General features: G+C 37.2%; 1 protein-coding gene across 1 annotated transcript; it reads left to right on the forward strand.

The window, feature by feature from the left end:
* The first annotated feature begins 5,072 nt into the window (after positions 1-5,072).
* Positions 5,073-23,463, forward strand: ncmap (non-compact myelin associated protein). The gene is made up of 4 exons (XM_020919628.2): positions 5,073-5,268; positions 20,155-20,249; positions 21,055-21,139; positions 21,940-23,463. The coding sequence occupies exons 2-4, from the start codon at positions 20,168-20,170 to the stop codon at positions 22,334-22,336; spliced, it is 564 nt and encodes a 187-aa protein (XP_020775287.1). The 5' UTR covers positions 5,073-5,268; positions 20,155-20,167; the 3' UTR covers positions 22,337-23,463.
* Positions 23,464-23,534: the final 71 nt, after the last annotated feature.

Genomic DNA, 23,534 nt, shown 5'->3' on the forward strand with positions numbered 1-23,534 from the left:
GTATCAGAAACCGCCGTACAGACAGAAGACCCTTTTTGCCTCGGCTGGTGCGGGGATTTCCTTCACAAAGCCCCTCAGTGTCAAACCCAATGCTGCTCCCACTCTCACTTCTCCTCTCTCCCCCCTCCTCCCGACACAGATCAGGTGACCCTCCATTACCCTGATGGCTCTGTACTTTCGCATTCCTTTAAGCTCTCACCTACCTACACTGCCGTACCCACGGGGAAGATCTCACAGTCGCTCGGATTAAAGCTGAAACTCCAATTCTTAATGTAGCTGTAAAATGTTCTTTTGTTTTCCGTAGGGCCTGTTAAGGTAAACTTCAGACAGGGCCTAATGGAGCTTTTGAGTCCAAATTTAAACAATGACAAGAGTTTAGTTCTTAGGAAGTGGACTGGCTCAATATTGCAGTGTAAATAGTTTTATCTTTGTTTGGTTTTTATAAAAGCAGCTATTTTCCATTACTCTTGTCACGAAAGTAAAATATCTCAAAACTCGATATGCTTGATACTCATTGCCAGTTTCAATACAACAATGAAAAGATAAAGAAAGAAAAATATATTAAGATTAATGGGCATACTAGACCGAGAAAGCCCCAGGATCCAGGATGTCCATATGGTACTGATAACTGTATATAATGAAAAAATAGAATAATTATTTCAGTTGATGTCAGAAAAAATTTTTTTTATCTAGTATTAAAGAGCCAATATTGCACTATTTTAAAATGTCATAATGTTGTTTTCTCATCAAAAACATACTCAGTGTTGTGTTTTTTCATTCATTCACACGTGTTCATTTAGTACAGGAAGTGCTCCACTGTGTTACTAAACTGCAAACGCCTTCACTAGGATCATATGGATAATTGCAAACCTGGAATTGTCAACCTCTATTAAAGGGACAGTTTGGAATTTTGGACATAGAACCTCATTTCCTAGTGAGCCAGAGTGTTGGAGATGTGTGGAGACACTTTTTTAAAATAATCCATCCAGTCCTTGTATTTGCAGAGGTCGTTGGAGCTAGGCTAGTGCATGTCAATGTCCATAGCTAGCCTGCCACTAAAACCAGTCTTACCCACTCCACAAAACACCCGAAGCAACTCTATTATTACACCAGACTGTTGATGTGAATGTTTGTGTCAACAGAATAATTTTACAACCAATCTTGCATTTGTAGGATTTATGTCTGAGCAGCAGTGAGTTGTACTTCCCGATAGAAAACTTCACAGCAGCGGACTGATATATGAGAAAATAGTCCCTCAGCATGTGACAATTCATGTGATGCAAGATTAGTTTTATTTCAAACATTATTCTGTCAACACAGACATTTACATCAACAGTCTGGCGTAATAATAGATTTGCTTCGGGTGTTTTGTGGAGTGGGTAAGACTGTTTTTAGTGGCAGGCTAACTATGGCCATTGACATGCACTAGCCTAGCACCAGTGACCTCTGCAAATACAAGGACTGGATGGAATATTTTAAAAAAAGTGTCTCCATGCATCTCCAACACTTTGGCTCACTAGGAAATGAGGCCCTATGTCCAAAATGCCGAACTGTTTCTTTAAACAAAAGGTAAAATGTGGCTGTTAATGTAGAAATTACCACTTCGTCACATCACAAGGTGGAACAGAACATTGTGAGCTTTGGAGATAAACAGACTAATAATAAAGGGTTACTCAAACACTACACACACACACACACAAAAACACACAAGAGCCTTAAGCCAATTAGTATCTGTGCATCCATTTTTATAACCCTGCTTTCCATTAATAAGATCTTTTTCAAATAGATGTTTTCCATCTAAAGTCAGCTTGAAAATATTGAGATTATTTTGTGTTTCAACCAAGAGAGACATGAAGAGGAGGAGATGGAGAGGCTGAAGGGTCTGACGGTTCTGCTGCTGTGGACAGTGGAGATGGGTGGAATGAAAATTACGGTACATATCTGAAATTGCCAGTCCAAGACACAATAGAGAGTTACAAGAAGCTGCATAAACTTCTCATTCATGTTTTTTTTTCTTCTATTTTTCTAAACATGATTTTCCTTTCTCCAAACTTGTTTTCGCGAATCGGAAACCTTATCTGGTGTTGTTCGGTTCCACATGGCCTCAAAATCCATCCATCCAGGAATGTAACTGGGTAAAGCACAACAAAGAGAGTCTGCCCAAATAAGGCTGTGTTACTCTCCCTCACAAAGGCTCCCCTCTCCCAGCCTTTGTAACATGGGCACCTCCCTGGCCCTGAACACATCACCGCAGGACCCTGAAGGTAACACGAGAACCGCTGCTGGATTCTGGGAAGTGTGATAATGCTACACACAAAAACAAGCACAATTTTGGGTAAGTGTCTGGTCATGATATTCAATATTAAATACACAAAGAAGATTATATTTCTAAAACCTCTCACCGCAGCAGCAGAACCAACAGCCCCCTCAGCCTCTCTGTATACTCCTCTTCACCATAACCACCTTTTTCTGGTTGAATTGGTTTTGTAATTGCAAATATTTAAAGGTGCACTGTGTAATTTCTTAGTTGGGGGTCTGTCCCCTGCTTGTATCCATGGATAAATAAATAAGTAAGTCATTTTTTTTTTATTTAGTGACTTGCTCATTTATTTATTTATTTTATGCTTCATTTTTTTCTCAATGTGTTCATGTATATTGTGCATACTCTGTTCAGCACTTTGGAGACTTTGTGTTGGTAAAATGTGCCAAATAACGCACATAACGCACAAATAAAGTTAGATTGGATCGATTGGACATGTCAGTTCTCAGCCTGGAATGTTCCACAGTATAGCATTTAACAGCTCTACCTTACATTTATTAAATTACAGGTGGTTTTACAGCTCAAAAACAGGAATTCTGACTGTGAGTGACGTCGCCTCTCCACAGATCTGACCTGTAACTTGGTCTGGTTTGGTCTCCTTGACGATAGAAAGGTTTAATACCATACTGTCAAACATTTCAGATAAAGAAATAACATCTCCACCGAGAAAAGGACCTTCTGAAGTTGTACCTGTACAATGTACCTTTAATAAATTTTGTTGACTTTTGACTTTTTAAATTACTGCCGTTAAATAAATACCCAACTCGAGATTTAGTGTTTATTTACAGAGTCTTACCTAGAAATCGCAGCAGTTTATCATGAGAACATCCGTCATTAATGGAAAAGGCGGCTAATATATGTGTGCTTTGAACAAACACACCCAGCACCTTTGGACAGTCTCATATAGGCAGGTCACTGTTAATTTTTAAACCCACAAACATGTAGGCAAAAGCTTTAAGTCACAAAGCTACACACGCATTAAAATTAATATGTGTAATTATATGTGTTCAATTGCATGCTTAAAGGCGCACTGTGTAACTTTTTGTTTTGGAGTCTGTCACCTTCTTGTTTCTATGGATGTGTCATTGCTCTGCTTCGAATATTCCACATTATGACATTAAACAGCTCTAGTTTATTACATTACTGGTGGTTTTATTGCTCAAAAATACCCTGAAAAACAAATATTTCGACTGTGGGCTGGGCTGCCTCTGTACAGATCTGACCTGTAACTTGGTCTCATTTGGTCTCCATGATGATAGAAAGGTATAATGCCATACTGTGAAACATTTCAGACAAAGTAATACCATCTCGGGGCAACAGTGGCTCAGTGTAAGAGCTTTAGTCCACTGATCCGAAGGTTGGTGGTTTGAATCTAGCTCTTGATATAAACAAAAGAAGAAAAAAACAAAAAACAAAAACATAATTGGTTGAGTGGTCAGATCCACTGACCCACAGGTTGGCGATGTGATTCTCCCACAAATGAATGCTGTCGCTGTGTCCTTGAGCAAGACACTTAACCCACCTCGCCCCTATAGTGTCTGCCTACACTGGTGTATGAAAGGTGGAAAAGCATTGTTTAAAAATGTGACCATTTACCAGCTCCATGGTGAACCCTCTTAGCCTGATTCATCAGCTGGTTTCAGTTTGTAGAAACCATCTGACCTTGCAGCATTAGAACTAATTTGCTCGACAGCAGGCAGGTACTTTTTCCATTTAACCAATCACTGCGCCAAATCCCGTAGGAAGAAGGGCGAATCTTTCCCCTTGATAAAACTCACCAAACATTCTCTTTGTTCCGGCTTTAAATCCTCGTTCTAGGGAATCGTTGCCAACACAAAATGCATGGCTCTTCGCTGATTGGTTGGCAGCTGAACTCACACTTCCAAGGTTTTTGCGTACCATCTAGTGTATTCCAATTTCTGACCTAGTCGCTATAGGGAAATGAAACTGAGCGGAGGCACTATGTGGCACCGACCTGGATAGGACCCTCCACCAGAAATGTTACACAATGCACCTTTAATTTGTTTCTTTCTTTGGTCATCACATGATCAATGAAAGCTCCACCATGTAGAAAAAACTGAACTGAAATAAAAGCATGTTTTGTTTTTATTGCGCTGGAGAATATTCCGAAGTAAGGCTTTAAATGTTTATATTTTCGTGGATTGACATTTAATGAATGTTTATGACGAGTCTCCTTCAGAAATTGTGTTGCTTAAAAACATGAATTAAGAAATTCAAACAGCCTGTACACCATGTATTCCAATTTCTGAAATTTATGTTGGATTGTTCAAATTTTAACTTTGGTCATCACATGATCAATGAAAGCTCCACCATGTAGAAAAAACTGAACTGAAATAAAAGCATGTTTTGTTTTTATTGCGCTGGAGAATATTCCGAAGTAAGGCTTTAAATGTTTATATTTTCGTGGATTGACATTTAATTGGTTAATTGTTTATGACGTGTCTCCTTCAGAAATTGTGTTGCTTAAAAACACACATAGGCCTCCAAACAAACAATTAAAAAATAGGTCTAAACAGCCTAAATAAATACATGGACCTACTGACTTTGTTTTTACGCATCACAATTATTAGACCGATTTAATGATTTTCTGTCAGATTTCTCCTCGTCTTTGATCCCCGTGACGTTGGAGCCTCCTACCGTGTGATGTCCGCAGCACCACGCCTCGGCCCGGGCTGCAGGACCAGAAAAACCAGCTGTCTCGCATTATGACTCCAGCCCTGTGCGCGTAAAGCCTCCTCCTGCCCAGCTGCGGATCACAACACCGCCGCCGCGCACACACGACATCGCGCTCACGCTCCCCTGGATCTGTCTTCCTGCGCCGCTTTCCGGACCCCCAGAGCTCCCCCCCAAGGTCTCGGCCGGTGAACTATGCTCCCTTCAGGGTTCATCTGACGGAGGGGTGCCCATGTTCAGCGTGGGACAATAAGGTAAGGCTTTGGATGTTTTTGCTTTGGGATGGTGCGGTGTACAGTAGGGGAAAGGGTAATGTAAATAAAATGAAAAAGTGCAAGTACAAGTAGACTACTGGTGCCTAATTTGTACTCAAGTAGCCTATAAGTTTTGGAAAATGCTTAAAGTACGTTTAGTTACGTTTTTTTACGCAATTTTAGAGCAGTCTTTTACATAACTTGCTTAATTAAACAGTTACGTTAAGTTAAATTAAGTAGTTTTAAATCAAAATTTGCATATTTTCTGAGCTCTGACCAATCAGAACAGACGATGTAGTGCTGTTATGTGATTTTGGAGAAAAGAGAAGAGACAGAGATGACAGGCAGACAACAATGCTAATCAACTAAATGTATCTAATTACAATTACTAGTAAAATCTACTCAGGTACAGTATCACAAGGATTAATAGTACTTTCTTTCTGTGGTAGTAGTTAAGGAGACGTGGGGTTTAGCCAGACAGGTGCCAGATGCAGGTGAACCCCAGGTTCAGATTCCAGGACTGAGATTGAGAAATTTATGAGTAACCATGAGGCATAAACTAAATAATGGAAATGTTTCCTTGTTTAATATATTAAAAAGTACTATAGCTCCAAACGCACTAGTGTTGACTTATAAGTTTGTTGGTTTAAGTAGCAATCACGTGCAATAGGCCAGTCTATGTGAATCAGCAGTACAATGATATAATGTCAACTTTTAACCTAGTATTTATTGTTCTCTGTACACGTCAAATCCACCCATGGTCACCTCATTTACATAATAATATACTGTTTAAGACTTAATTATAATTACACTTCAAAGAGCCCATATTACGTTATTTTCTGATTAATGCGATAATGTTTCCTCATCAAAAGACATGGGGAGTTGTGCGGAGTTCTTCTCTCAAACTGAAAACACTCTGTTCCACCTTGTGATGTCATGTGGTAAAACATTAAGTGCTCCACTGTGTTTTTAAACTACATACACACCTTCACTAGGATCATTTGGATGATTTCGGATCTGGAATCACCCATCTCGACTTAACTAAAGGTAAAAGGTGGCCTAGCTGTTGACTTGAAAATCACCACTACATGACATAACCAGGTGGAACAGAGTGTTTTGAGCCTTGGAGATAGACTAAGATAGATAGATAGATAGATAGATAGACTAATTATAAAGAGTTGCTCAAATGTGTGTGAATGAAGCAAACCACAACTCCAAATATGTTTTTGTTTTGGTAACAACATTATAACATGGCTTAAAGCTCACAAGAATACATTTTGTCCTATATAGGGCTTTTAAATGCCTTAATAAAGCATGATTAATAAAGATTCAGGTTTAACAGCTATAATTAATACCTAACCCTGACTTCTACCCCTAAACCTTTAATTAAGTAGTTACTAAGACTCAACTTAGTAAAATTTGTGTAGGTATTTTAAAGGGCTTTCTATTGAGTAGTACTGCATCATATTCGACCCAGTCTTTTTGTTATATGTTTTTGTTTGTTATTCACAAAAATGGTTTCATATTTTTTCATACTTTTTATAAACGGTGCTGGACTTGTAATTTTCTGTTACAACACTGCAATTGAACACTGTTGGGGGAATAATGGTAGTCTTGTTTTGTTCATTTGGACACAGGACAGATGAAAGACGTCACTCCAGTGAATGGCAGGTGATGATAGGTTTCATATTAACTTGTTCGATGAGTAAGTTTGGTATGTCCCCTGTACAATAGCCAGCACTGTTGCAATCTCCATAAGGCTGGACAAAGTCTACTTTTTCTACTATAAATGACTCTCCCTGGACTCCTTGAACCAGGATTTGGCAATAGAATAAATTGATGAATATAGGTAGATTTTCATTTCAAGGAAAAGGACAGGATTTCATACAATGTCTGAATGACAAAGCCCAAAGGAATTAATTCTTCCTTACCTATAATTAACCTATATTACACAAAATGGATTCTTGTGAACCTTAAGCCTTGTTATAAGTGGTTAGCAGCTACCTTTGACCTTTTGTTCAGTAGATATTAAGGATGCACTGATCCGATATACCAGCATCGAATATCAGCACAATACAGAAAAATCAGCTGGATCGGATATCAGCTTCCAGATATCGATCCAGACGATATCCTGGTTGCTCATATTCTCAATGGATGTAATACGACTATTTACTGTTACTAATTGGCTCAGAAAGTCTCATAAAGTTTGAACTTTTTTTTCCACAAAGCTTTTCTGTACTTGTACTGGAAAGATGAATAACAGCTACACAACACAACTGGATCAGTTTTCTTTCATTTTGTTTTATTGTTAGGGAAATTAATGCTATTTTCAGTCCCCCCTCGGGTATCAGCAGATATTTAAAGTGATAGTATCAAAATCGGAATGGAAAAATCTAGATTGGTGCATCTCTACTAAAGATCAGCAATTCCTGGTATGAAATCATCCAAATGATTCTAGTGAAGGTGCATGGAGTTTAAATACACAATGAAAGACTTCTGGTATTATCACATGACGTCAAAAGACAGAATGTTTTTTGTTTGACAGAATAAATATGCAGGGTATATGACTTTAAACATGTGAATGAAACAAAACACAACTGTGTAAAATAGCATTACGTAGATAAGAAAATAGCACAATAAAGGCCCTAAAAATGTCAAATTATAACTGGTAAAAGCACATGACCAGTGTGCAGCTATAACAATAAAACAATTGGCAATTCCTGTTTTTAACTTGCATAGATTTCCCATGTAGAGCTGTATGCAGTATCTTGTACGATTGTAGCTCAGGTGGTGGTTCTTAGTCATACTCCAGGCCTAGTCATTAAAGTGGTAAAATACATCTGAAGTCAATGTTGGACTACACAATTAAAGCCCGTTTTACAACATCATAAAACAAGTATGATTTAGTTACAGGTCTCACGTTGGTTCTCACCCATCTAAAAATAAATAAAATGGATAAATCACTGATATAAAAGGATTAAACTATAAAAGCCATATGAGAGTCCTGTTACCATAACACAATTTTGAAGTTGATGAAGAAAATATAGACGATAAACGATAATACTGAAACTAATTTATGCTACTGACACAATAACCCAAGAGCAGATTTAAACCACAAAAACAATTTTAAATACACAAATATTCCCAGTAGTGCGAAAAAAAAATGTACACATGATACACACTGACCCCCCAAAAATATTGTTTCAGCTTTCATATATTGAACGATAAGTCAATATAGTAATTATCACGACAGGTCTACATGTAAGTAAAGTTTTAGATGACATTTTGTTCTAGCTTTGCCTGAAATGTTCTAGCCAGGCCGGTGCCACCTAGTGCCTCCGCTCAATTTCATTTCTCTCCAGTGACTAGGTCAGGAATCAAAATGGTTTGCAAGAATCCCGGAAGTGTGAGTTTGGGCACCAGCAAAGAGCCATACATTCTGTGTTGGCAACGATTCCCGACATCGAGGATTGAAAGCCAGAACAAAGAGAATGTTTGGTGAATTTTATCAAGGAGAAAGACGTTATTGCCCTTCTTCCTACGGGATATGGGAAAAGCTTAATGTACCAGTTCGCCCCGTTAGCAGCGCATTACATAAGTCATGACAAAATAGCAGCGATTGGTTAAAAAAAAAGTACCCACCTGCCCTCGAGCGAACGAATTCTAATGCTGCGAGGTCAGATGGTTTCCCTGAAGTGAAACCAGCTAATGAATCAGGCTAGAAATTTTCCACAATATGGCATTAAAATTATAAATCCTTTTTTATTCAAATACGGGTGTTACTATTGCTAAAATGCTTTGAAAAACACAGAGAGATAAGTTGTTTTGGATATTAACACAAATATGGAAAACTTTGTGTCTTTGCCAAATGTCTCCCCCCACTCTTCATCCCCAGTGGTGGAAAGAGAACTGAAAATGTAAACTTAAACAAAAAAGTATTGCTTAAAACGCTTGGAGTGACATCACCTGTGTGTCTCATCTCTTAAGGATTTTAATGCCACACTCTGGAACACGGTGCACTTGTGAAATGATGTAATAATAATTTGAGGTAATATCAGAAATATTAGTTGTAATAAAATAAATGCAGATCTGTGTTATGAGGCACATGTTTCATAATTCACCTGGATATGCACCTATAATTAAAATACCAACATGATTATAATACATTTGCGTAATTCAGTTATAAAAGAAAGTTCTCATAACAGCAATGATCAAGGACTACCTTTTACCTACTTGTTTCTAGGGATATAACAAGTACATTTTTACAAGTGTCCATGATCCTTTGCTCCATTTCAGTGCTGATTACATGAAGAAACAACTTTTATAAGCATGTTTAAATCAGAAATCAGAATTTTGGGGATTTTTGGTCTCATAACAGCAATGATAACGCTAAATTTGACGTATTTGTTTCTAGGGATGTAACAATAATTGAATTATCATGATATTGTATGTCAAAAGTCTCACAATAATGTTGCAGGCCATCACAATCCATCGAATCACAAGTGTCTCTAAATGAAGTTATAGTACAGCAATATAGCTAAAAATTGGAGGGAACTACATAGACCATGATCCTTTGCTCCGTTTCAGTGCTGATTACAAGAAGAAACAATTCTTATAAGCACATTTAAATAAGAACTTTTTGGATTTTTCGTCTCATAACAGCCATGATCAGGCACTACCTATCGTATGTCAAAAGTCTCACAATGATATCATGGGCCATCAAAAAAAAAAAAAAAAAAAAAAGTCTCTAAATGAAGTTATAGTGCATCAGCTAAAAAAAATGGAGGGAACTACATAGACCATGATCCTTTGCCTCAATGACTTGAAGAAACATCTCTTATAAGCATGTTTACATCTTAATTTTTGGATTATGACAGAACCAAAGTCATGTCAAGGCATTTAAAAAAAAAAAGTAGCATATTCTCCACAAAATATCACATTAAATATCGTACCGTGAGATGTATATCGTGAAAGTATCGTACTGAGAGATTTGGATATCGTTACATCCCTATATGTTACTAGGCCTTTCACAATAAATACTCAATATTTGTTATCATCATCATCATCAGACTCTTTTCTCCCATTACGATTAGACGAAGAAATTGTATTCTTTCAGTACTTGTTTGAATATCTTAATGCTGGATTTCCGCGACAAGATGGAACACATCTTCTTTAAATAAATAAAGAACTCATCGCTCATAGACTCGTCATCGTCTGAACACTGAAATGAATAAGCAGCAGAGTTGTTCCACTTCCACAAAACAATGGCTGTGCCTGCTGTTGAAATGTTGAACTACACCTGTGCTGATGACAGATATAAGCTGAAGAAAGACAGAGACAAATGACTGTGCTGTAATAAATACTTTACTGACTGGATAAAGAGGAGTAGATGGAGGAGGCTGAGGAGGTTGAAAATTCCGCTGCTACGAGAGGGAAGGGGTGGCGTATTCAGAATTTCCACCTGCGTAATTCAAAATGACAGTACACAACGTAGATATATCATTACTAGATTCCTCCAACACAATGTAAGAATATGAGGCGGATAAGTGGTGTAATGAAAAACTAGAGACATCGTAAAAAGGTGTGGGGCAGGAAAAGAAGGAGGTGGATTTTTTCAGAAATAGGCACGCTAATGACATAAAACTGAAATTGAATCAAAAGGGTTATTGTACCATTCGTTCTTCTGAATTTCAATTAAGAATGAAAAACAATAACATGGGAAAACAGGTTGTTATTTCATTATTCTGCTTAAAAAAAAAAAAAAAATCAACCTCTGTTTAATCAATATTTAATATGAAGTTTATTTCAGATAACACCACTCAAAAAACAGTCTCAGTGCCTATTTTCATTTGGATATTTTAATCTCTCTGATTTATATGAACTTCTGCTGCTTGTTTGAAGGACTTAAATGAAAAATTGTTGCAATTCTGTGGACAAACACGTCCTCTTCTTTTATAGCGACGCGTTTACTTTCACATTCTAGAAAGTAATTACTGAACTCCATGACGAGAAACAGGTAGCAGCAAGGTGATAAACTTTGTTCACTTGACACTATAGAGCTAAAATAAAAATATTTTTTTATTATAGATCCATGGTTGACACTGCAGCAGAACTTCTGGGGCAAATAAACCAGAGAGAATAAAATATCAAAATCAAACTATGCACTGAGACTGTTTTTAGTTGGTGTTATATGAAATAAACTTTAAATTAAATACTGGAAATCAGGAAATCTGGTTGAAATCAGTTTTTGATTTTTTTGGTTTAGTTTGGTTTGGTTTGACACTGAAACGTAATAATGAAATAACTTGTTTTCCCTTTTTATTGATTTTTGTTCTTAATTGAAATTCAAAAGAACAAATGGTACACGGACCCAAAATCACAGTTTGAATGGTTACAATTACCAAATCTCAAATGTTAGATATAATTAGGTGATACTAGGACTGTCACGATAACACATTTTAAAGTGCAACATCTTAAATCTTATCATATAGCCCGAAATTACCAAAACAAAAAAAATCCAAGTAGTGCAAAGAAAATGTACACACAATAAGTAATGTTCTGTTTTCGTATATTTAACGATAAGTGGATATACAGTTGTAATTATCATGACAGGCCTATAATACAAAATAACCTATGTCCATTGGTGTAGTAAGACCTCTACAAGTGTGATTCTTGTAGTTTTTCATATTTTCTTTCACCTTTCTCCCTTTCGTTTTCCTGAGTCATTGATTACATGGTTCCTAATATAAGTGCACAGTCTCACGTCATCAAATCTATGCTTGACTCACGATGTTCAATGTGACTCATCAGAAACCATTTTTCCTGATTTATTTTTCGAGTTGAAAATGATGAGTTTGACTACCGCATAAAATCATCACTGTAGACCTATAGACGACACTTTAAAGAAGAAGACATATGTTACACTTTATTTTTTGTATTCAGTGCTAAACAAAATGATGTATCCAAAATTACATGATCCTTATTCTCTGCCGTTGGCCCTTCTTGACATTTCAACTCAAAACTTCAGTGTGTAATGTTTTTGTCACAATAGTAGATAAAAATAAAGCGTGTTTTTCATTATGGATGTGTTTATCGAATTGGAAAACACAGAAAAACATGTGTGCTTACTGTGAGCGCTTGCATCTCCACAAAACTGACTCTTACATGTCCTCCTGTTTAGGAGTGTACAAAAATATTGAAATATCGATATATTGCATCGTTTAATGTGATGATACAGTATCGATATTGCGGGCTGCTGTATCGATATATCGCCAAGAGAATATTTTACTGAATTATTTTGTTACAGCGCTACAGTTTTGTTGCTTGTTTAGTTGAAGGAAACTCATTTATGCGACACGTTTGATATTTTCACTTTTTGATTATTAAAATGTTTGTGTTTCATATTAACTTTGCACAAGAAGTGAAGACTTTTAGCATCACACCCATGATTTAGCTTTATTTTTTATTGACGTGTATCGAATCAATTTGAAATATATCGTATTGAATCAAAAGTTCACTGTATTGAGATATATATCATATCGCGGCCTATCATATCGGCAGCTTCTGAATGAAACCCAGCCCTACTCCTGCTTGTTTCCATGGAGATGCTGTTCCTTTAGCTATAATATTCCACAGTATGGTGTAAAATGTGTCTATCTCTGTAGAATGTTCAGAAGTATGGGTTTAACTTTCCATAGAACAATGCAGATTTTCCACCTCCAAAAAGTTATTATCACTTTAAGGAGCGGAAGAGTTTCACTTATATGCTTTTGATTTTACATGCTTTGGCGTTTTTGAACACTTAAGCATGACCTGTAATCTGAATTTTTCAAAGAATCACCAGTAAGTACAGAGGGCAGAGATAGAGGGTATGGGAAGACAGACATTTAAAATATTTTCTGAATGCATGACAGTACAGGATTACTCAAACATGCATGAATCATAATAGAAAGAAAACAGAACTCTGAGTAAGTTAACGAGAAAGGAAAACCATTATAACAGGGCGGAACAAACTCAATTTGACCAGCGACGAATACGGTTTACCATAACATTTTAGACTGATGTAGGTGACCTTATTTGATGTTGCAGATGATTGACCAAAACTGAATCACATGGCCAAAAAGTGATCTTAAAATGCATTATTTTGCAGTATACACCACATATATGATGACTTTAAAGTTCTCATGCTCAAATATTGACTGACACAGAGCATCCTTTGATATGTTCAGAAGGGAAACGGTGTGGCTGCTGTATGAAATTGTCCTTGTAAAAAGAGGAAACTAATTGTTCCCATTGTACGCGTTGAGTCTGCTGAAATGATTTGTTTACCAGGCACCGCAGAAGAGGATATTGGATTTGCAGTGGAAGTAGATAGGCGCGCTGACAGGACCCACGCTGATGTCAGATTTTAGAGTTGACCTTTTCGGTGCAGGTCGTGTGGCTGTTTCCATCGGACTGTTTGTTTGGGAGATGGCTCATTAAACTCCCCATCCAGGTCACATACAGTTACCTAACAACTGATTTAGAACTGCTACAACAAGTCAACACACGCTTAATTAAGGTGGTTTAATACAAGAAACATAGATTTTTTTCTTCTTTAAGGGGGGCAAATTAAAGGTGGACTGTGTAAGTTTTCTGCTGGAGGGTCTGTCAGATGCTTTTCTCCATGGTTATTGCTTTGTCTGGAATGTTTCACAGTATGGTATTGAAACTTTCTATCATCATGGAGACCAAACTAGACCAAATTACAGGTCAGATCTGTGTTTAATGTCATACTGTGGAACATTCCAGCCAAAGCAATGACATATCCATAGTGCACCTTTAAGTGAAATAAGCCGTAATGAGCTTTTTACCATATTATAATAGTGTTCCCTCATCATGAGCTTACTCAGATTAGTATTTTGATTCATTCATGTTTGTGTTATCCTGTATTGTACTGTATTGTCCTATCCACACCCACTTCTCTGAAATGAAAGTATGCAGCTTGCTACAGTTAAATGGAACCAAAAAGTAGAGCTGTGAGATTATGGAAAAAATCATTATCACGATTATTTTTGGTCAATATTAAAATCACGATTATTCAAACGATTATTTTTTAGTTACACGATGGATTTATTTAGCATTTCTCTCTCTCAAAAAACAAACAAACAATACAATTTGTCATTGATTATTTATGCAAACTTTTCAAATTGAAAATAAATATAGGCTACAAATATGTACCTTTGAGCAGTTTTGCGATGTATAAAACATAAAATGAATAAAATATACTTTGAACATGAAATAAGGCAGAAGAAGAGGGGGGTGGGATTAAAGCTTTCCTTCTTCACACTCCTTTTTGGGACAATTTTTTATTTTTATTTATTTTTTGTTGTTGTTATTTCTGCTATGATTTCATTAATGTTATGTGTTCCATTGTAAAATAATCTATATTTCTTACTTGCCCAAAATAAATACATACATAAATCACTAAATCAAGGCATAGAAAAACATAAATGTATCCAAAAGTAACTATATATCCAGCTTTGTCAAGCTTCAATCGTTTCAACTCGATAATATGGATTTGGAGATCGTTTGGACACACAAATTGAAATTGCGATCAAAATTTTAATTAATTGCACAGCCTTACCAAAAAGCGTAATAGGTTCTTTAGAGAGTATATTTTATTTCTTTGGGGTATTAACTGCTAACACAAAACATGTTTAAATCTGATCGTCATGTTTTATTGTTTTATTTAAGCGCATATTATTACACCTTGCGTTAAGACACTCCTTCTGAGCACTATCATGACACAATCAGCGTGCATCACATCAGGTTTGTCAAGTTGTTATTTACAGTTTTGTTTCATGGTTACATATAATTATGGAGAATTGCAGTGTGCGAAGATGAGTGACATGAGTTTGTGGGCTGAGCGGCAGAGATCACTAAAATGCTCAAACATGCGTGAGTGACACCTAAAACCTCTTGAGGCATGTTTGAGCGAAAAACCTTATAACATGGTAGAAAGCCAGACAGCGGGATGAGCTCTTCTATTTGGGTCACTAACTAAAACCAGTTTGCAATAAAGCCATAATGATACGATGCATCCGCAGGATATAACAGATAATGACATCCCAGGTTCTGTTGTTGTTATTTCCAATTATAGCCAGTCGAAGTACATGTTATTCTTACTATTAACAATGAATATATTGACAAGTGCTAAAAAAAACCACAACAAAACACTCTAATAACATGTCTTGGAGAATCATTGTAACTTGATAATTAAAGATATTTTTCTAGTCGTACTTCAGGATCTCACGATCGATTCCATGACGTGTGAATGGCTATTTACTTAGACTGCTCTAGTCAACCATCTCCTAATTCAACCTCCAATTATGTACCATTGAATATGATTGGTTTTAATTGCATGTGATTACTAAAACACATAGACACACCTAGTGACATCAGAGCTCATCCAAAGTGGACAGTGGGATCCGTGAATGGTAGAATTCACGAGAATTTCCAGGCGAGATCTCAAACAGTGCATGGATCAGATGAGAATGTCAATATTACCTGAGAGTGCTTGTAAATGCTTCTTAGTTGGAACACACTACGTCATTAGCTTGTGCAAAAATGATTTAATAGCACAGGTTTGAGGAACTAGTTTAACTTCAGCAACAGACGTGACAAAACCCACAGAGCGGAAAGATAAGCTGGTGTGGATATCAAATAAAAAAATGGAACTTGGAGCTGCATGATGAATCAGATTTTTGCCGAACACTTCCCCCAATCAGTGCTGGAAAGATCACTTTGAATGTATGCTTAATAAGTACATTACTATTGCCATAATTATTACTGTGAGTTACTTTGCCCACACAATTTTAATACCATTTTTAATCAATCATCAAAAAAAAAAAGATTAATTAAACAGCTAAATTTTTTTAAGAAAGAAAACTATTCAAAAAAAGCTAAAAAGGTTTTGGTTAGATCTACGGAGAGGCACGCCCACATCACTTTTTTTTTTTTCTTCTAGAAAGCACCTGTAATTGAACAAATACAAGATAGATTTTAGATTTTTAAGCTAAACTAGCAGTAACACCTCCATAAAGAGACAAACCGCCAGAAAATGTACACAGTTCACCTTTAATAATAAAAATGGTATTACAATCAAACTAGAATAAATCAATATTAGGCAGGCTGTAGATTAGTTTCGGGTCCCCAGGGTTTTGGAGGCTGAGAATTGGATCCTCTTCTTGTTAATTTACATTAGAGGGGGGCCCATGTGAGACTTCTTGCTCTAGGCCCCCAAATTTCTGTCTACGGGCCTGATTAGACGACACTTTCAGGTCTTTTCCACTTCCTGTTCGTTACTATATTGTTCAGTGTAACACATTTCTTCTGGTGTAACTAAAGCAGCACTTATCAGGGACTGTCACCTCAGCAAACAGCAGGCTAATATTCACCGGCACTTATCACTGCGGCTAATAGTTTGTCAACACAGTGAGCAGGTTGTGTAATACACGAGGATAAGATGTACCATGCACGCCAGTATTGGATTCTTGTCTCACACCTCAGACGTCAGGCTGGAGGGAATAATGGTAATCTAATACTTTTATTCAAAGTCCGTCTTTGTTGAAGCTCTTTTTCTGGTGGGGTGTCTGCCACTTGCTTGACTCTGTGGAGATGTCTTTGGTTTGCCTGGAATGTTCAATAAAGGTCTTATATTACACAAAATGTTCATGTATTTGAGCAAAATGTGTCTTGCTCCAATAGAGAAATATTATATAAGCAGGAAAAATCTGGTATAGCACCTTTAATGCTTTACTTCTTAAAATGATGTGTCAGTACATGCCCTCTGTTGGCAAAAGAGGGAAGTGCAGGTTCTTGTGAGTTTTAAGCCACATTAGAAAGTTGTTACCTCATGAAAGACATTTCCAGAGTTGTGTTTCATATGTTTGAGTAATCCTTTTTTTTTTTTTTTTTTTAAATTAAAGACAACAGAATATAACATTTAACAACATACAATAATCAATATAAAAACACAAAAACATAAAGCAACACCCACAACAAATACAAAACAACAAAAATGCCCCCCACATTTTTTATTTTTTTCCTCACATTTTTAGCCACTATACTTAAACTAATATTATTTTTGCCTTCATCATTTCCTTTCATCATATTTTGCTCTTTTTTTTACAATCTCAAAGCATAATTTTAAAAGCATCCCCCCTAAATTTTGTAATCCTAATTATTAGTCAGTCAGTGTCTACATCCCCAAAGCTCAAAATGCTTTCTTCCATTTTGTGATGTCAAGAAGAGGTAGTTTATTTATTTATTTTTTTTTATTAATGACTGGAGATTGGCATTTCCAGGGCTGAAATCATCCAAGTTATTCTACTGAAATTGTATGAAGTTTAAAAAACAGAGTGGAGCACCTTCTGCATTACTGCATGACATCACAAGGTGGAGCAGAGTGTCTGGGAGAAGAACCTAAATATCCAGGATTTCTGTGTTAAACATGTGTGAATGAAACGAAATACAGCTCCAGATGTGCAAAGAAATCGATGTAGTTGGAGCGCTCGCAGGTAACGATCAGGTGCTCAGTTTCAAGTATGTTTGTCATGAAGAAACAACATTATAACATAAATCAGAAAAAAGTATAATATAGGCCCTTGAAATTTCCCTATTTTGCATTTTTTCAATCACAAGTTTTTATGGCTGAGAGAACTCCTGTAATTTGGACTGGTGGCCTCTTGGAGATAATTAATTTAATGCCATATTGTGGAGTATTTCAGTAGTAATTTGTAACTTTATCTAAATATGGATGTCTTTGAAAGCACAGGGATATAAAACAGTAAAATTGCAGTGTTGCCGTGCTGTTAGGCGTATCCTTAGGGCATGTAATGTTTATCATTAACAGCTTTAGGTATATAAGTAACCTATTGATGCTTAGCTGATGTCATCAACTTTGTCTGGAGGTGTGAAGCTAACAGAACGCACTACTCTGTCATGTAAAACACCCCCAGCGTGATGTCACTGCAAAGTATCGATTATCATGTTGACTGAAATATCTAAACTGAAAACGCACTACTTCAATTTTCCACTGTAAATTGTCATTCAATTTGTCAATCTGATGTATACATTTCCGTCCAGACTCATTCGTGAAGATGTGATTAGGACTTGAAGCACAACTATTATGCACAGCGGTCACACCTCATGACTCACGACCTTTTTAATACTGCAGATTAAGGTAACCCATAATAAAGTTCTGAACAGCTGAAAGTTTCACAGAATAGGTGAGGTAGTAAAAGGGCTAAATGGCATACCAAGAAGACTGTGTTGGCAGAGCTTTCTCACAGGGGCTCGAGTTACGGGACAGCCCAGACCTGCACCTTTGTTTCATTTGTTTCCTCCACACTGGGGATCCTCCTTTGGTCCTCCTGCGGCACGCTGATGAAGCAAAAACAGATCAAGATGGCAGTTTAAATGATAGAATATAGAGAAAGGCATGTAAGAGTATTATTGTGATGTAACAGGTTTTGTGTTTGTATTTAACGCTGCACTATGTAACATTTCTGATGAGGTTGTCTCTATAAGTGATTTTTTAACCTACACAGTCTGTCCACAGTGCTTTAGCTATGGCTGAACTTGGTGGCACTACTTGCATGTCGCCATGGAGATAGATTGCCTTAATGCTATACTGTGGAACATTTCAGGCAAAGCAAAAAATAACAACTCCATGTGCTCTATGTGCATGTCTAATGTCTTGATAATCTGTTTGCCGGCCACTGTGACGGTGTTAGATGCCTAAATGATGTTTCATGAGTCGGCATGTAGAAGCCAAGCCTAAAAGATTTAAGAGTTAATAGTCTATTGTGCATAGGCCACAATTAATAGGCTCAATATATATCACAATCATTCTTTTTTTTACTTCTTTAATTACCCATAGACTATCTGGTGCCTAAAGATACAATATCATAATCTTGTGCAATACTTGTAGTTCAACCCCAGCCTCTGGGCTAAAACATAATATTTTATTATAGTACCAGATACGCGGAGGCTGAGTGGCACTCATGCCTCACAGCAAGAAGAGTGTGGGTTCAACTACCATGTGGAGTTGTCATGTTTCTGTCTGGGTTTCCTCCGGACACTCTGGTTTACCCCATCAATCCAAAACATGCACAACAGTTTAAATCCAGACTGCGCCAGCTCAAAATCATGGAGATGGGTCTGTGCTCCTGACAGGTTGCTCTGGTGGTACTGAAGGACGAGTCAAATGCAGAGGACAAATTTCCCAACAGGGATAATAAAGTGTACCTTAACCTTAACTTTAATGTGGTAGCATATTTGCTCTAAATATGAAGACATTTTTCACATTAGCACCAGACAGTGCATACATTTCATCACTTATAGAAAGCATAGGGCGTAGCAGTGCACACGTACCTGACCCATGGTGTTTGTGTTTTAGATGAGCTGCAGACTTGATGGTGGCTGTGCGAAGTTAAACAAAAGATGCTAGTTTGCTAGTCATGAAAGCATGTGACAGATTTAGCAGGATGCTACTAACACCTGGTCTGTAGTTCCATGCAAATGTTTAACTCCACTTACTAATGTTCAGGTTTCAGCCTGTGTTGAATTTCAAATATGCATTGACAGTAGACACACCTTTGCTTTGCTTTGAAACTGCTCTTATCTATTATCTTCTGTGTTTGAACTTATCTTGTTTTTTATGCTAAAACTCCCTGTTACCTGATTAGTGCTCAACTGCTGCAGAGACAAAATGTATTCAAATGAACAGGTTAACTTTTCCAGGGAGATTTAACTGTGGTCTGAGTATCTCAGCCTATTTTAGATCAAAGTGAATCAGTATGTGTGCTTTAATCTGGTCTAATCATCTGTTTTGTTTTTCAGGTTATTGCTAAAAATGCAAGCTTCAACTGTCTCACCTGTGACCAACACTACAGCCAACATAACCACCAAGTCCAGGGAGCAAATCCTCATTCAAAGTGAGCAAGAGACATTATTTTAATACACACGGGTCCAGCAGTCTATAGAGTCATTTTGTTGAGTTTTTTTTTTTTTTTTTTAGCAAAAAAACACAAGACAAAGGCCAGTTTAATGCCACACTGTGGAAAATCACAGCAATAATCTCTCCATGTGGAGTACCCTTCACCTGAAAAGTTACACTGTGCATATTTTCTCATCAACTCATGTTAAGCCTGGATTTTTACTGAGATTGTCAGTTTCTGAACAGAAACTATTTCAACACTTCAGTGTTTCTCACTACAAATCATGTGTCTGTCAGCATCTGGTGCTAAAATTTACTCTGCTGCTTCTGACCTTTGTTTTGCTGGGGGCAAAACTGCACTTCCATCTGCTGCCAACAGAGGGCATGTACCGACACTACACACTAAAACACACACAAAACACATTTTGCTCAAATACATGAACAAAATCATGTACAGGCCCTTTTAAAGCAAAATAGAACTAGTCAAGACAAATATGCTCAAATATGTTGTGTGTGGGTGCAGAAACTCCATGTGCTTGATTTGATCAGGTCCAGATTCCAGTTCCTTTCTCTAGTCTATAAAGGTGTGATAATCCCAGTGTCATGAATATAAAGGATTGTGTCATGCCATCAAATCCAGATGAATTGCACAGGTGTGGCTTTAAATCACCAATACTGTATTTGCAGTGTCTGTGTTCCTAAGCTCTATCCAATGTGTGTTTGGAGAAAATGACAAAGTGGAAATCTTCCACAGTAATAATCATTCTTCAGCTCTGTTTCAACATGTATTTTGTGTCTTTCAGGTTCAGGTGCCATGATTGCAATCATTGTCGTTGGCATCATAATTATTCTCACTGTTCTACTGATCATACTTAAAACATACAACCGGTAAGGCCACATTCCTCATGGGCAGGTAATTCTTGGAAAGATGAGAGCACCAGCAGAGTCTTTTATCATGTTATGGGTGACATACTGTGTAATTAAAATGCTTGATGAGGATTTTGATCTAGCATGGGAAAATCTGCACTACTGTACTGAAGCTATTGTTCTATGTGGTATTTTATTCTTTTGAAATAACATGACACATAACATGTAATATACTGTAGTTACCTCTGGTGTAGGCCCCACACAGCTCACTAAACATATCTTTAAGCCAACTTAAACAATATGTAATATTACTGGCACATTACACTTTTCACTATAGGGCATCAGTAATATTCATTACAACAGAAACCACAGAGGTCCCTCAGAATCTACAATACAGCACTCCACTGCATTTCCAGCTTTAGAAATGAACCATACTAACTACATATATTGTTATATGCCAAATACTTGAAGCCAATTTAAGTCAATAGTCTTATAAAAAAAATAGTTGAGATTTTTTGGGGGCAAATTTTAGTGTAACTTCATCTCCTATCTGACCTATGGAATTTTTAACTGTGGGGATGGATGCGTTACTTTTGTAGTCATTGTTTGCAGTTTCAACACCTCATACGCGATAATATCGCTTTCATGTCCTTCAACACAATCTAAACGTTTCACAACATCTTTCATTGACAAAATATTAGATCATGCTCAGTACATCCAGTCACAACAAAGATAAAACCATAGGCTACACCTCATTGGCATCCCTTTAGGTGTGCTCACATAAATAAAGAACCATTGTAACTCTTCTCCTCTGTGTGCAGGCGGACACATGTCTCCAGAGTCCTCGGCAATTCATCCAAACCTCGTCCCAAGACGTCCCAGTCCACTCTCCAGACCAACATGCCCCTGACCCCCATGGGGGTCAGCTCTGTGTCAGGCAGCATGTCAGCCTCCAACCCCCCCTCAGAAAATGGCTTCGCCCTGCCCAGAGCAGAGGTGGGCAGCCTGAATGGGAGCTCCCGGCCCCCCTCTGAAAGGGGCTTCACGCTGCCCAGACGAGAGGCGGGCAGCCTGGAGGGGAGCTCCCGGCCGCCCTCTCAAAATGGCTTCAGACTGCCCCGTACAGAGCTCAGCAGTGTGGACGAGAATACTGAACACTCCAGTGCAGCATCTACTGTGGTGACTTTTCACGAACTGGCTGCCATGGAGAATACATAGCCACGTGAATAGTGTCATCACAGACACAGACACTGACTGAATAAAGACTGCTAAAGACTGCAAATACAATAAAGTAAATGTTCTCCTATAGCGGGACTACAGGACTACATCCAAAATATATACAGCTATAACATGTTAATGCAAGCACTTAGGCCCAAAGAAGTTCTGACAAGAAGTATGGATTCAGTGAGGCCATATTTTGTCTACTAAAATCCTGAAGTTATATCTAGTGCCTTCATACTCCACATGTGTCAAAAAGTTGTGCAATTATAAATGAAACAGGAATAGGGCACAGCACCCTGTGTTCAGCGGTTACAGTTGCCATGGTTGTGAATGATTGTACCTGACTGATTTACATTATATGCGTATTATATTTATTTTAAATATATAAATACAGCCATTATCTCTGATTCAGAGCCAGTAAATCTAAATTGTACATGACCAAATACTAGCAACAATATCCCACTGTCTCATTCAATAAATCCTGCTACAATTCTTTTCTGACACAAAGGAGGATGTACAGATCTACTGATAATCCACTGTGAATGACCATCAGTGTGCTTAAACACCATGTACTGTCTAAGGTTTTAGATCAAAAGATAGGCTACTGTAGTTTAGTGGAGGCTTAGAAACATCTTGTTATTGTAAAGATTGAATGGATCTTTTGAAAGAGCATCAATTCTTCCTTTTGAGTTCTCCTTTGTCACTTCTGAACAGACAGTAAAGACACATTGTGAGTGAGTGCACTGCTCATGCTTCTGTACAGCAGTGTTGTCAGTCTGCAGTTTTACAAGTAGGCCTATGACAAATATGAACCTGCTATCTGTGGTCTACATTTACAAACAATGTACATTTCTGTATTCAAAAGGATGATGGAGGATGTGTTGCCTTAACTTTTGACCTATTTTGTTGACAATATTGTATAAATATTTTACATGAAGGTTGTAAGTAATTATTTAGATTAGATGGTGTAAAATGAAGTTTGTGATAGTATTTTTACTGTGCAGTGCATAATGAAGATAGGTATATTCACAAACTGTCTCTGTGAATCCTTTTTAGTTGACGCCAAAGGATTTTGCACTTTACCACTGTTGTAATTGTGTTAATGTTTAAAGAGCAAATAATATTAATAAAACAGACTTATTTCTTAATCATGTCTTCTTCAAATGTTTAATACATGGGATTGGTTAGTTGTTTA

This window comes from Boleophthalmus pectinirostris, unplaced genomic scaffold (assembly GCF_026225935.1).
Source record: "Boleophthalmus pectinirostris isolate CB_2022bp ecotype Guang Dong unplaced genomic scaffold, ASM2622593v1 HiC_scaffold_10, whole genome shotgun sequence".
NCBI lineage: Eukaryota > Metazoa > Chordata > Actinopteri > Gobiiformes > Gobiidae > Boleophthalmus > Boleophthalmus pectinirostris.